Raw genomic sequence first — 16,298 nt, 5'->3', positions numbered from 1 at the left:
TCAAGAAGCCAGCATTGATCCCCTACTGAAAAGTATGAAGCATCATGATTCAGTTTCAGTACAGTAATACTTGAACTCATTAGAGGGGTTGAAAAGGCCAATCTCCTCCCTCCACTTTCAGAAAATGAAAGTAAAAAAAATGAACAGTTTGAACACTACTGGTAATTTTACATATGTGATGTATACATTCCTTAATACACAGGATAGTAGTTTCATACTCATTTCTCAGAAGAGAAATTAAAGAAAAAAATACAATAAAGAAGGAAGTCATTCTTACGTTTAACAGCAAACACTGACCTTGAGGGCACTTCGTATTTTTGGTGAGAACAAGTCCTGCAGTAAATGTCCTATTTAAGGACAGTTTAGATCTTTTGAAGTCAAAAACTGCAGTTATTGAAGTCATCAGTTAGTGTTTCTCTCTACATCCACATCACATCAGGTCCTTCACTTCCTCCATCCCCCAATTTCTTTCTTCAAATTTATTGGAAAAGATTGCTATCCAAACAATCAACAGTCTTAGACCAAGAGAGAGGTTCACAGATAAAACACTGGAAATCTTCTTCAGAAATCTTGATCAGCTTTAACAAGCAACAAAGGCCCCTGCTGACAATAATACACTCCAAAGAAGGAAAACATTGCACGTGCCATATTTCAGCGTGAAGGTACAAGGCACAGAGCCCACACTGCTTACCTGAGTCCTCACTGTCATAGCAAGTCCTGCTATATTGCTGTAAATCCACCTGCGGGGGTAAGTCTTGTGTTGACACTGGAGTTCCTCTTGGATCTGCATAGAGCAGCAGCAAAGGCTGATAGTGACCCTTAATGCACTTTGTCACAACATCTTTCCATTTTGGACCAATCTGAATTGACAACCAGGAAAAAAAAAAAAAAAAAAGAAAAAAAAACCAAAACAAAAAGTAAGGTTTTCTGTCATCATTTTCATAATAAGTTCTCTTTTCCCCCATCACAATTCTTTCAGAGTTTGATTTTCCACTGACATACTTTAACTCTTTCCATAGCCAGCACTGACCTGGACCCAGCAAGAAAGCTCCTGAGCCAACCAAATTAAAATCCAGATATTCATCATCCTATGGCTAAATTGATTACAATTCCTGCTAAAAATACAACCACAAAAATAATAATTCCCTTTCAGATGTTTTTTCCATAAAAAACTTTTCATCCTCTGGGATGTTCTAGCGTTGCATCAACCAAAAAGTAGAAGAATTTTTAATTCACAAAATGAACAGTAAAAGATGCCGGGACAGTAAATTCAAGTCAAAGTAAATACTTCAAGTGTGTGAACCTTTCTGCTGTGACAGAACCTCTGCAAGCACTGACAGGCCAGGCAATTAATTCACACAGTAATACTAATCTCACAAATCTTCCCCATGTACTAATACAGGTCTCACCTAATAGACTGAACATTTACTCCAACAAATTTGCTCCATACATGAGTATTCTACTAAAGCACTGCAGTACCTATCCTCGCAAATTTTTCTGCTAAGAAGTATGACTGCATGTATGCATTAAGTTTTTTACCCACTGAGGCTGTGTTTGGCCTGACTACAGGAGAAAATTTTCCTCTCTCACCTTTGTGATTCCATGAACAGAAGGAAAAAAGGAGAGAGGTATGAAATAATGCCAAACAATCTAATGGGTTATAATGTCCTGCCAAGATCCCAGCACTGGTGTCTTTAATGTCAACGTCCTCGTGCTTGGTGAAAAGGCTAAAAAAAAGCACTAACAGAAGAGTGGAAAATCTGTTGTTGGCCGCAAGCACTAGGGAAGATTGGCATGTAGACACTCAAGCAGAGATCAACAACAGGCACTAAATAGCTACACTGCTTGTCAGCAAGGGAAAGAGATGGGTGTTAGCTGTATGCACAAGCAACTGTACATTTTCAAACAACAGCATAAAAACAAGACTGGGAGTCAACAGAACAGAACTAAGAATAGGGCTTCTGAGATTCCTGGTATGCTTTTTTAAAAAACATTTCACTTTGCTGAGAAAAAAGAGTAACAAATTTGTGGATCCTGAGTGGAAAACCAGCAAAAAACCCTCTCAAAATCTGCAGAAAACAGAATGGACTTATACATAAGCAGCTAACAAATTTCCAAAAGAGTGTTCTCCTAAACATTTTTTTCTCACCTCTTTGACATGAGCATCATCAAAGTACATCCACTTGCGGATTTTAGTTTGGAAGAAGAAGGTTGAATAGTGTTTTCCATAGTAACAGATCATTCCCACCAAATACAGCTCCGAGTGTTTTGCTCTGTCATCAGTTACTCTGAAGAAGAGCTTCAAGAAGGGAGGTAAGAAAAAACGGAAGGAGAAATTAATGAAGTGCTCAGAATTTTACATACTGCTTTATGTTAAAAGACCTTGAAGTACTACTATAGAGAGGTGTCAGGCTTTTATTTCAAAAGCTAGAGAAAACAAGGCAATAAGCAATCATGCAATGTTTAAGCAAACCCAGAGACACAGACTAGAAATGGATTCTGATGAACTCACCAGATGCTCATAAACTGAGCTGGACTTGGAGTATGTGTATACTTGAAGGAAGACATTTACAACAATGATAAAATACCTGTTACATAATTTGAATGTTTGAATGAAATTTTTCTATTTTGAAAATTTGTATTGTGTCATGCTTGCTGATTATATCAAATACTGTTTAAAACAGTGACAGAAACAAAGTGGTTTGGACAGTAAACAGCTAGCATTTATTCTGACTTTAGCAAGGGCTATCAAAAATTTAGCATACACCAGTTTATGATGCTAACACATAAAAGATGAGCTGAAGACATCAGTAGATCAAAAGAATTCAGCACACAGAAAAGAAAAATCTTCTCTATTTAATTGAATTTTGTTAATTTAAATTGCACAGGTTTCACATTTTAGTGCATTACTGCTTTACTACACAAAGATCACACTATTTCATAACCACATTTCCATCAGCTCGCACTGATTCTGGTACACTGTGCACTGGACAATGCTTTTTTTTTTAAACATAATGTGTATATATATATTAACTATTTCATGTAGTACCTCAGTGCTACAATACAGTAGCATTACAGCTGTACAGTACTGCTACAATACTGTAGCAATACAGCTACAGTTTGGTATACCAATAATTCAGCTCTAAAGCATCAGTTAATGCAGAATAAGTGAATCCCCCAGGGGATCCTATTTAATTCAGTCTGTCATTCAATCACACAGTGCCACTCACCACCTCTTAGAGACTGTTCAGTCACAAACAACTCTTCAGTGTTAAGACCACACATTTCACCAAAAATAGAAGCTAAAGGTAAAAAACCAAACCAACCCCTAAGACCACTGAAATACCTTTTGTCTTCAAAAGAAATAGAAATAAACACCTGTTCTTTAAAATGAAAGAGCACATATGTATTTTCATAGAAATAGCACAACCCTGATCCAGAATTTCCTTTCACTTGAAAGTATTTTTAGAGTTTCAGACATTTCAGAAATTCAAGAATATACAGTTCAAAGGTTTTTCTAAGGCTTTCAGAGACAGGTCAGATCCTTGCCTCTGTTCTCTATTCCTCTTTTTAATAATAACAAAAAGGTGAAGGTGACTTCATATTTTTCTCAATTTGCCACTGTAGATAGACTACCATGAAAAGGACAGTCTTTGTAAGTAGTGCCAAAATAAAAAAAAAACTCACATCTCCCAGTTTAAGGCAAGTTCCCAGACTGTGAATCACATCCTCAGCCAGATCAGAGTGGTCAGAGTCCCAAACCAAGCCAATGGTGATTATCTGTGGTGAGTTCATCAGCACACGACGAATACGGATCTTTTCCCCACAGTTACTCTAAGCATATAAATAAAACAAGACACGGAATATAATTCTTCACTTATTATAATGTTAGGGCAAGGCACTAACAAGTATAAGTCTCAGAATTACAGCTTCCAAAGAGGAGGTGGTGAGACACAGCAGATATGCTCAGTGCCAAGGTAGGAGCTTCTCATGTCATAGATGTGATGTGCTAGCAAGACTATCCTGCATTCTCAAGGTTTGAAGTGAACAGTGCCAATTCTTTCTCCTGCTACTGACAATGTTTAAAACAGAGTACAAAACCAAGCTTATTTAAAAAAAGATAAGCAAACATACATGAAAGATCCCAGTAACATTCTTAGGAATTGGACTGAAAGGTCACTTTTGATCAGAATCTCAGATTAAAAATTGTATGTACAGAGACCAATGCCTTATATGACAATGTCAGGAAAAATTTTCTGCTTTGCTGAAGAAGCAGAAGTAGTTCTGCTTTGCTGTTAAATTTGAGTGTTTCTACATGGTACCTCAAGCATCTCATCTTAGACAATAAAGTTAGGTCAGTATTTGTATAAATATGAGAACAGCAACTGAAAGATGAGGAGAGTAAGAGTTGTTTTAGTAACTCAAAGGAGTTCTACAATTCTTATTTCCTGTTTCAATTTTTCTTCCCATTTTTTACTTTTTAAATAAGTACCAGTGCACTTTGTGTGGGATGGGGGTGTCAATGATTCAATGGGGGGCAGGGGGGATACATGACAAAAGCTATGACTAAGTCCATTCGCAACATTCATTTTTGTCCTGAGGCACATCACAAAGGTACCCCTACAAAATGGTAGGAAAAAAAATTTCATACTGAGAATCCTTTCTCTTGTCTACAGAGTACAGTTTCACAACTGGATATAATAATTTCTGACACTAAAACCAGGGAGCACCTCTTACCCACAGCAATCTAGAAAATTTAATCAGAATTTCAGTCCCAAACATCACTGAGAGACAAAAATGAAAAATTAAAAAAAAAAAAGAAAACCTGTGGAGGACTCTGATGTTTAAATGTAGATATGAGGTTTTAATATTAAGATGACTTTCACATATATTTTGAAAGGGTCATTTTAAGTACAAGCAATTCTATTTATTACCTCCCTACCTTACTCTCAAATTGTCTTCTTTGCTTCAGCATTTTCAGCATGACAGCAGGAACATGCTGAAAGCTCCTGATAAAAAGCTTCCTTAGCATACCTTTGAGGCCACACTTAGCTAAACCTCAACAGAATTTTTTTTGAGTATAAAAAGAAAGGGGCAGCAAATGCTGGTATGCAATTTTATCCAACTGATTATTTCACAGTCAAACAGCAGTTTGCCCTGACCAAGAATGTATTTCTATTAAATTTCATATTCTTTGGTTATTAAATAGCTGGACTCATATGCACCTTTTAAACAACAATAAAATATCTTAATTTCTTTTACTTAGATGAACAAGCCACTATTTGCCAATATTAAAAAGTAGATATTTCAATGGAGACTTTTACTGAAGGTTTCAGTTATAAATTGGGAATACTTACACTGGCCCCAGGGACTAGGTACACAAGCCCTCCTGTTAAAGCGAATGCACCTAACAGTAGCATTACATGAAGCAGCAACTCTGCAGCTGTTTCCTGCCCTAATAATCAGTATGTAAAAAAAGATTGATAATAACTCTTTTTGCATATTTATTAAAAGGCAGAACAATACATTGAACTCTTACTTTAGAAATCTAGCACTTAAAATATACATAAAAATAAGCATCTATTCCTGTTTTTAATACTTGTGGTTAGTCAAAGCAGCACCCATCATCACTTAAGTTTTCCCTTCCTCCACTGAGTACCTAAGAGATACTGAATCCACACCCAAAGAGAACTAAGGCTACTCACTGGACAGTTTCGCAGGTCCCCCATGGTGCTGGCATTCTGCAGGAGCTCTCCAAACATATCTGGAGTTGGTTTCTCCCGCCTCTCCAGCATACAAATAGCTTGATTGCTTCAGTATAGACAAAATACGGAAAATAGAAGTTTAACAATAAAATAAAACCACAAACCCATGATAATCTAGTGTATGTTTCACCTATTTTTTTAAGTTAAGAAACTTAAAATGCAGAACACTTTTTATATTTAATATTGTAGTACAGGAAAAAACCCACATAATTAATTGTGAATTATGACATCTTCCATAAAAATACTGCATAAAGAAAACAAGGAGAACTGAAAATAGAAATAGATTGTTTGGTCTAAATATTGTATCTTAAAAGAAAATTTAAGCATTTTGATAAATACTTGGTTTCAAAATGAAATATTTGCTTTAAAATGTGCCCCCTTCAATATGCACAATTATAGTAAAGTGGCACAGAAAGACACATTCTGAATAAAATACAACCTAAAAATAGCACGGTACCCAATTTATTTCACTGTCCAAACTGAAAGAAAGATATGTACACAAGAGTATTAGTGCTCAAAGCATGTTCAAGCTTAAAATGGTTTCAGAGATGAATAAATATATTAGTATGAATTGGTATTTCTAAAATAATGCATGACTTGAGATCTATTGTGATATTTCCTAAAAAATACAGAATACCATTTACGTAACTATCTTGCCCTTTTTTTAATAAATAATATTCTTATATACAGTGTCTTCTGGAACCTAATGAAAATCTGCAGCTTGATGGAACAGCAGGCAGGAGCCACAAGGGGGATGCTTTACAGTACTCCTGCTACACAGCTAAAGTGGTACCTTTTAAAAGATGTGCATGTGAAGAGCGACTAGCAGTTTTTCTGTACCTACAGATACCACTGTAGCTAGGTATCTCACGTGCCAGACACAAAACAAAGCAAAGTTCTAATCCCAATAAAGATTTCAAGACAGAAACAAATAATAGATTCCTGCCTCAACCAGATTTAAAAAGCTTTTAACTGAGCAGCCATCTACTCAAAGAAGACTTGTCCAGCATAAGCTCAAACCTGCTACAGACTTAGTGCTCATGCTCTGTGCACCGCCTTTAATGAAAGGTCACAGCGACCAGGGAAGTTCCCCTGTAACTAGATTAAACAAGAGCTATATATTCGTCCAAGAAAAGAGGATTTGAGCAACTACAGGCTGGTCGGTCTCACTCCACCACCTGGGGACATGACAGACTAAATCAATCCCTTTGGAAATCAACCCCCTGCATGTGAAGAATAAGGCAAGTCAGAGCAGTCAGCACAGATTTACCAAGGGCAAACCATGTCTGACCTCCAGTGAGAACTTCCCTTTCTGCATCTTCCCCTAGTTACTGGGGAACTGCCCTGGTCACCATGAGGGAGGAAAAAACCTTCCAGTTCAGCCCAGAGAAGTAATGGAATTTTTGTCATTTAAGCACTTTCAAAACTCAGCTACATACAACTCCAAGCAGCCTGATTTTAGCTTTGAAGTTAGCCCTGCTTTAAACAGGAGGATGGAACAGATGTCCAAAGGTCCTTTTGAAAGTAATTTTTTTTGTTGTTTTTCTTACCTGTCTTCTTAGATGACCTGCTCACACAAAGTCTTTCAAAATGTACATGAGTCCTTGCTACTACAGTTGTCAAGATCCAGAATCATAAACAAGCAGACACACTGATCCATGCCTAAACTACCATCTTCTGCTTCACTAAATCCTCATGTTCTTTATCACAGTTATCAAAGCTCTGCCAACTTTGACAAATCATATTCTAGACATTTAATCAATAAAGATCATAAAGATCCAACTGCAATACCAGTACGGGGGGAGAAAAAAAAGGAAGAAAGAGGGTGGTGGGGAGGGGGAGATTACCTGTGAAAAATTCAACTCACCAGAGTGAGGTTGTGGAAATATAGTGTACCATCTGGATGAAAGGTAATGGGTCAGAGGTGGCACCACAACTGGTACAAACACACTGAAGAGAATATTAAACAGATTAAAGATTAAACAGGTATTTCCACTGCAACACTTCTGCCTGTACATTTTTTTATTGTGGCAATGCATGTTTTAGGAATGAAAACATGAAACTTGAGGACTGGCCCTTGGCATTAAGCACATATCATTACCTCACCTGTTCAAATAAAGTCATTGCAAACTTCTGGTGGGAAACGCAATGTGGTGCAGTGCAAATATCTTCCTTTGTCTCATCTGCAATGTGGAAGTGAATTCGCATTAACAGGTTTTCCTAGCCAAAGGAAAAAAGGAAAAAATGCATTAGATAATTTCAAGTGCAAACAAGAGTTATATAAATCACAAAAGCATCTCAAATGCAATAATATTACAGACAGAAGGCTCCTGCTTCAAAAACAAAGAAGCTGGTATTTCTTGGATAAAAAAGGAAATGCCCTCCACTTCTGATTTGAAATGCTGCATCAGGTAACCATTTATTTTATTTACTAGCACTGCTGAAGACTCTGCTGATTTTTCTGTCTAGTTCTTAAGTATCCATGGATATGACCAAATGTAACAGAGTACCTATGCAGTTTTAAAAATCACTGGATTAGCACTAACTTCTCATCAACACAAAATAAATCAACTTTTACATTCCATGAGAGCTTTGAAATATGCCACATCATCTACATTCTTTCAAAATGGGGAGAATTAATAAATGAAGAGGCAGACTAAATTCTATATGAAACATAAGGACTGAACATTTCCTAGGTATTAATTCATACAACTACATCTGTTTTAAAGTTCCCAGGAATGTCTGTCCCAAGACCTTCTCTCCTCCCACTGATGCCAAGATTAATCTGTGGGTGCCAGAAATCTCTTGACAACTCTTCCAGCAGAACACTTCTCACTAGCACTACTAGCTGCCTGGGGGGTTTATAGGCCTGCAATAAGCAGGTCAAGATTAATTATTAGGCAAAACAGCTCTAACATTATACAATTTCACTTGAAAATTTTTCTTGTGGAAATGCAATTTCAGAAAAATTGGCAAACAAAATGTCCTTTCACCCTTTTGAAGAGATTCTTAAAACTAGAATCCTAGATCATTCTTTTAGTGCAATTTTTTCATAATTCACATCTAAAGCACACTCTAGAGGGCAAGTAGTACACATGCAAAAGAAACTGTAAAAACGGTTACCGATGCTATTACCATTTCCAATTCATTAGGCTGGGGATCTCTCCGTGCACTTTTCCAGGCCAGACATGCAAAGTATGTTGCAATTTAGGGAAAGGAGAAATAGAGGGGGAAAAAATTAAGGGTAAAAAAAATCAAGGAAGGTTGGGTAGTGGTGAGCCACATCTCTGCCTGTCAAACCATCTTTCAGTTATACTCACAAAACACTCGGCAGCATCATCCATGATGCCCAGCTGGAAGCGTTGCTCATCCTGAAATGTCTTTGCAAGAGCAGTGCGCAGGGCATCAGAAGGCAGTACCTTCTCACTGCTACACTGAAACTGATTGAATATACTCTAGTAAAAAACCAAAAAGATAGTTAAGTTACTGTATTTTCCAAAACATTACTCAATTTATCTGAAAACAAACAGCAAACATTTAACTTGTTTGGATCCTGCAACAAACAGATACTTGTACAATACACGGACTACAAGAAGAAATCCTAAAAGTTCCTCCTTTGAATTCATACGCACCTTTGTGTATTTCTTCCTTTCCTTTCACATATACAATGGAGGGTTAGGAATTTAGGATGAAATTTTCCTCAGTGTCAATCCCCCCTGGATCTATTTGTCTTTCTTCAAATCTGATTCCTGAAGCAATGAACTCCAAAACACTGTGCTTTTTATTTCCATCTCTCCCTCTCCATTTAACTTTCTCACTTTCAGCTTACCCATGCCACCTTGTTGTCTCTTTTAAGCAACTCTTTCCAAACATCTCTAGCCCTTAAACAGCCACAACTTGATACTTGCACACTTTAAGAAATTTACCTCTCATAAGCCCAAGTGGGTAAGAATTAGATGATTTTTTGTATCAGCATGCAGGAGGGAAAAGGCACAATATGAACAGGAATGGCAGTTCCTATGTACAGCCAGCTGTTCACTTGCTGCCACAAACCTGCATTTTGCTAACAGTAACTCACACAACACCTGGGTAACAACCATTTGCAAGGATGAGCAGTTCTAAAAAGACACATTATTGTCTCTAGTGTGGGTTATATGCATAGAAGATCCATACAAATTCCCAACTGATTTAAGCACCCACATTTATTTTGTGTGCTTGCGTGCATGTGTATGAAATATCCAAAACATCATCTGAGCAGTTAACTTTCACTGTGCCCTTCCTACAAAAACAGGAACATAATTCTGTATGCAAGATTCTCAGTCTAAATAAAAAATTCTAGTCCTTATTTCAATACAAGACAACTCTCCATCACCACCGTGCTCTACTTTCTACCTCATTTCATATGACAACCAACCATCTTCATCATGTGATGAAGAGTGTCAATCTCAAAATTCTGCCTGTCCTTTCCTATAAAACTGTCCTCATAATTTCTCTAAAGACTGTGGAAAAGCTCAATTCATACTGCAAGAGAGGAAAAAGGGATCACCAGTCTGCTTTTCTGCCTTCTAAACTTAGATGAGGAAAAAAATCAAACTGGTTTGAATGTTTGATTTTCTTTCAAATCTATACTAATAGTCGGTGATTGACAATTCATGTAGCACTTCTTCCTTTAATTACAGAAACCTTCTCCCCAACATATTTAGGATCTACATTAATTGGAAATAATCCAAATCTTTCTCTCCTTTAACTATTTTTACTTGTTTCTCATCAGGAAATGAGAAGGTAAGCTGTGAGGTTTGCCAAATAGTACAATCTTGTCTGCTTTGAGGAAGCTGGAAAAAGTGCCAAGCACAGGCACTGTCACTGCACATGCAGCAAACCAACCTCCATGCCCCTGCCATTTCTGCCCATAGGAATGGTACAATTTCTAGTGTTGACATAATCTAAAATAGATATAATATGCCTATCTCTCTTTACTGCAACTTTTATTTTGGTGGTCCTCAAGGTGCTCACTGATGGAAAACAGCCCATTGTGCTGAAGCCCACAGTTCTTCTGTTATTGCCTTTATTAGAGTATCACAGAATCATGAGAAAAGGATAACGAAGAGAAAGCTGTGAGGCAGTATCATACTTCATGAAGTACAGACAATACCCTCCTGTTATATTTTATATATACATACATTGAAGAGAAAGAAAAACAAAGTCTCTGTACTTAAACTTGATTGTCATTTCTGTCACTCTGATAACTGAGCAAGTTTCATGTTTCATTAGTGAATTTTCTCATTTCAATGACCCTTTAAAAAGGCAGTGAAACACAACTCCACCCTCCTTCACATTTTACATTAAATAATTTAAGAGCACTCCAAAATATTCACAACTGTGCTTCTGAAATGTGTTTATTCTATATATTCAATCTCACTTCATAAATCTGAGACTTGTCTAGCAACTGGTCCATGACCTCATTGCCATGAGCTGATGGGCAGGACCTGGTTTGCTTCAATGAAGAGCCCTGAAATGGCTTTCCACTCATGGGGGTGAGAAAAAATGTAGGCTCTAAACTAGGTAAAAGGAGAAGCAAACAAGGAAACTGAAACTCTTCTTTTAAACTTCCATCTTTAAAGAAACAGTATACTTACCATGGAACAAAAAATAATTAAACAATGTCAATTCTGTGAAGAATGCAAAAATCAGGATGTAACAGATCCCAATACTACATGGAAGAATGCTTCCTCAAATTTGTAATGATGTAGCACACTGGTATATGGTCTTATTTAGATTACAAAAGAGGAACAAAATCTTAAAACCAGTGAGTATTGTGTATTTTAATCTAACAAAGATCAAATCTTATTATGGCTTTGCACAGTGCAGTTTAGAGCATGTTGGAACCCAGTGCTTGCAGGAAGTCCCAAAAGCACCTCAAATGGGGTCAAAAGCACTTTGAACACAGGGGAGTTTGGTTTTTCCTTAGGTTTCAGTCACTGGGGCTGGGATGGGGTTTTGGAGGGGAGATGGGGTTGTTGGGGTTGATTCCCCTTTCTTCTTCAAGACAGGTTCTTTGCTGCCCTTCAGAACAAGTCTGTGTCTCAACCTTAGGTGAGGCATTTCCTGCAATTTCATCACTTCACATTATCTAAGTCAGATCGCCCTCCTTAATTTAAGGTCTTGCCTGTGAGCAATACTGTTAACTGCTCGAACACTGGTTCCCTACACAGGGATGAAATCCAGCTAGGTGCAGACCAGGAAAGCAATCCTGATTCTGCCCCAGGAGTTCTCACAGCACCTTTCTTCCAAGGGACTATGGAACACAAGAACTTCATATATGAAACATTCAAACTTCACTCTCCTCCAGAAACTTCAACTTCTCCTGAAACTGAAGATGGTGGAAATCCTATCACTCACTGCACTGCTGATCTCTTTCAATGGCTACATTCCAACACAAATGAGTGTGTCCCTAACAGTAAGAATGGACACTGCTAAAAGCCCCATGGAAATGCAAAGTTTCTTCTATTTTACCTGTTTTCAGTAACTAAAATCAAGGAGGCAGAAGAAAAAAAGAATTAGCTTAACATAAAATCTAAGAATTACTAATACTGTATTAATAGCAGCATGTTGATTTCTACACTGAGGACATGGTTCTTGGCATGTTGTTCAGTCCACAAGCTAAGACAGAACAGCACGGGCAAGGGATTTTTCAGATAGGAACTTCTGTGTTCTGGTTATATTGCATGAGAGGTCTAGACAGAAAAGAAGCCCATCTCCCTTCACATCCCCTTCCCTACAGTTCTTCATAAGTCTGGAAAGGCTAGCAGAGAATAAAATTAGGAAGTGCGTGTATTCTTTAAGACCAATAAATTTGCTAAGTCCATCTAGTTGCATACAGTCCTTCCCCAAATACTAAGATCAACTCCCAACTACATTGTTATCTTTCACCAGCTTGCACTCAGATGGGTCCAAACCTGGAACTTCCTTAACCGTCACACACTATCAATTGCAGGGCCTCACTTTGTTTTTTACTATTCAGAAGGCTTTTCCATTGCTTTCTAACTGAAGGCTTCATATCCTTTCTACTACTATGCAGCTGGACCTCTGACACACATCAAAACAAAGCCTTGCAGTCAGTGGGCTTCCAAATAATGTCCTCCACTTTGGGAAGTGTGGGAGTGGGATCAGTATAAACTTTCTAGATGTATATTAATCAAGGATCAAATAAAGGAAAACAACCTAAGTTTTGAGACAAGGCACATTTATCACGCAACTCTTCAAGAAACCTTGAAGATATTTCAGAACACTAAAATTCACATGCATGATCATAAACTAAGTTTATTTCACCTGGTTTAGAGATTAAAGATAGCAAGTATTCTTTTAGGTAATCCATGGGATTGACATGCATTCTTGGGAGTTCTTTTAAAGACTTGAAAGTTGCAGTAACTGTGAACCTCCTCCTATAATTTACAAGATCTGCTCTCAATTATCTTTAATAGTGTTTGGAATCAACTTCCTCCCTAGGAAAGAAGTAGGAATACCTTTTTTTTATTTATGCGGGGTAAACCAACATCTGCCGTGTGTAACTAACCATAGTGATGAAACAAACCAAACTTGATACACATTCACATGTGACTTTTTAATCAAGTGTGCAAAAGTAGGCTGACATAAGAATAAATTGATGGGTGAAGACAATAGGGAACAGCTACTGAAGCAGAACAGTGTTTATGCACTGTAGTTTTGAGCTGTGTCCTTGGCAGCTTTCTGGGAACTAACCCTTCCAAAACTACACAGAAGCTTCTTCTGTATAGGGATATCACTTCAGCTCTAGTGCTATGGTATTCCAAAGAACAAAGCATGTTCCCCTCACCTTAGAATTCCCTACATTAATCAACTGTTTCTGGGTTTTGGTGATAGGATTTTTGTCTGCATAATTTTTTTAAGCTTTCTCTCCATTTCAATAGCATGCCCTTCTTACCCTGTTCAGTGCACCTTTTTTTCTTGCTTGTAGTACCTAATCTCTCATTCAGAACATCACACTCTCCCAGTGAAGCCTCGTACTCAGTACAATAACCTGTTTCAAATTGCTGTTAAAAATCACTTTTCTCCTATACAAACACATCAGCCTCCACCCACAGTATTTCCACTAGCTCACATTTTTTCCCCCACATTTCATTATGTTTTATTTGCCTTCAAGGTTGAAACAAATTCTAGTCTATTTGGTTTTGTGTCTTTTGGTCTCTTTTCAAACCTCCAAGTCTGGTAACAATCAACCTAGACTTCCATTTATTCCTTTCTTCTTATGTCTCTTCCATTTGTACTCCCACTGTACCCTGAATATGAAGATCAGGTCCCCAGTACAGACTGTCAAGTCAGGCTACCACCAAAATCAAGTAATAATAATACTTTCCACAAGTGTTGTTTAGGAAGGTGGCAGGAGAAGAAATTCAAATCATAGAATATGCACATCTACTAGGTAACCATTCATTAACTGCTTGATCAAGATCAAAACAGCCAATTGTTATTTGGAAACTTCAATTACCAGTTTATTAACTCAGGAAACTGTACTTGCTCCTAGTTTATTTGGCAGGCAGTTAACTGCAAGTGCCAACTGATGAAAAACATTCAAACAATAAAAGTAATTATTTAATGTATTTTGACTACTGTTTTACCTGAAATACTACTGTCATTAGGAAAAAAGCATAAAACAAGAGGATGTCATCTTTGCAATCAACCTATTATGGTCTCAACCACATGATGAACATTTCATAATAAATCACTCAATTTCAATTTCAAGCAAGTGGCTTATGAGAACTACAGTCATTCCACTTTTTTAAAGTGCTGTAAAACCCTACTGTTCTCCATTTTCATCTTAAACAACAACATCATTTCTATACAGAAAATTCACATTCTTCCTGCTTTTGTTGCACATGACAAAACAGAAAAGACCAGCCCTATTAGAATGCATCAATCAATAGAACATTCTTCTTTGTGACCTACAAAGACCACTCTGTCCTGTATCCTGGCGCTATGGAGCTCCCAGTACAATCCCTGGAAGGAGAACAAACTCTCTGTGGCATGCTCAGTACAGTGGACGGATTTCCCCCTTCCTACCCTCTTCCAGCTGTGACAAACACCAAAGCAAAGTCATGCTGAAAAAAAAAGAAAAATAAACCAAATCATAGTAGACTTCAGCATAAATAATACATCAAAAAGCTGTTCCGGTGTTATGGCAAGCAAACCACATAGTGGTAAGGACAGCTTGTGCATTGAAAAAAATAATTAAATCATGCCACATTTTAAGGAGCAGGGTTTGGGGTTCCAGCACAGAGTCTGCAACTCTCCCTTTTTATAGCTGTTGATGCAAGGTAACTTCCAAATAACCAAGGAATGCATATCTAGAATGATTTCAAGGTTCATTTTCTAGCTACATAAACACAGGTAGCACATCAAGTTTTTAAATTATTTCAAGAATTTGTGAAATGGAAGTCTTCGATATGGTATGAAAATAAAATGTGCTTTGATCAGGTATGACATCACTGTCCTGTGATCCCATATTTGAAATTACAAGTAATATTTAGAGAGCTAACTGAGCATTTACAGTACATACTGTGCATGACATCCAAATCCCTAGAAACAGTTGCAACAAGCCAAGAAAGTGTGGAAAAAATACAATTTCTTCAGTGTTATTCCATGGCTAAATTTAGCTTAGAGAAGACTATCTTCCCCTAGAGTCAAAAGGAAGAGGATGGTCACCTTCAGAGCAACTTTTCAAAGCAGGCGAAGAGCATCAACCATCTCTGTACAACACGGATGGTGTCAGGTATGCTGTGAAAGGACCCTGAAGTGAAGTGGGGGAACATGACATAGGCTCCTCCCCACAAGCACTGTCCCTTTTCCAGGCCAGGCTGGAATCTGAACATGCCAGCATGCTCTGAAGAAGGGTAAACATGTCCTGCCTCCACCTTGCTTGGTCTGGACAAGTGTTTTGGGCAGATCCACCTGACAGCATGCAAGGCTAATTACCTCTCCCCAGACCCTAATAGGAGATTTTCGCATGGTATAGAGCTCCAAATTCTGGTGTTCCCACTGGATCCAGCCACTTCTTCTCCCTCATCTTAGCAAAGCCTAAGGCAAGATTCAAGAAAAAGAGGATGTCAAAGACCTGGAGGCTAATCCAGCATTACTCTGGCAGGACAATAGTTAAAAGGCTTCCAGAGCAGAAAGGAGAGCTGGGGCAGGGGAAGAGATGGGCACAGAAGGGAGGGGATGACCCTGCTGCCCTGGAACACAAAACATGCTCTTCGTGATCTGTGCAGTATTAGGTGCACATTAAGCACATAATCCCACTTATCTTATAGAAGTTTACAAGTAACATGTACCAGACAAGACTTTTACAGGAGGAAGAAAATAGAGCAATTTAAAAACACTGATCCGGAAGGCAGCAGAGAATGAGTAAACACCTTGAACAGCCTTTTCCCCCTTCTACTGCCTGCTTAAGGAGAACATGAAGATGAATGTGACCATCTCCATGGTTTGGAGCTGTCACTT

At 37.9% G+C, this 16,298-nt stretch overlaps 2 protein-coding genes across 2 annotated transcripts in view; one reads left to right on the top strand and one right to left on the bottom strand.

Moving 5' to 3' along the window:
- Positions 1-16,298, top strand: part of SEC24C (SEC24 homolog C, COPII coat complex component) — a 332,064-nt gene that overhangs the window by 156,352 nt on the left and 159,414 nt on the right. The gene's annotated exons all lie outside the window — the stretch shown is intronic.
- USP54 (ubiquitin specific peptidase 54) overlaps positions 1-16,298 on the bottom strand; it is an 80,174-nt gene that overhangs the window by 24,462 nt on the left and 39,414 nt on the right. Inside the window, exons 4-10 of the mRNA XM_068197433.1 lie at positions 9,086-9,220; positions 7,872-7,985; positions 7,633-7,715; positions 5,706-5,811; positions 3,688-3,834; positions 2,150-2,299; positions 692-860 (exon numbers count right to left, since the gene is read on the bottom strand). Coding sequence (XP_068053534.1) covers positions 692-860; positions 2,150-2,299; positions 3,688-3,834; positions 5,706-5,811; positions 7,633-7,715; positions 7,872-7,985; positions 9,086-9,220 — 904 coding nt within the window. The remainder of the gene's footprint in view (positions 1-691; positions 861-2,149; positions 2,300-3,687; positions 3,835-5,705; positions 5,812-7,632; positions 7,716-7,871; positions 7,986-9,085; positions 9,221-16,298) is intronic.

This window comes from Anomalospiza imberbis, chromosome 8 (assembly GCF_031753505.1).
Source record: "Anomalospiza imberbis isolate Cuckoo-Finch-1a 21T00152 chromosome 8, ASM3175350v1, whole genome shotgun sequence".
Classification (NCBI taxonomy): Eukaryota; Metazoa; Chordata; class Aves; order Passeriformes; family Viduidae; genus Anomalospiza; species Anomalospiza imberbis.
The sequence above is the reverse complement of the archived record's forward strand: the minus strand, read 5'-3'. Positions and strand labels throughout refer to the sequence as shown.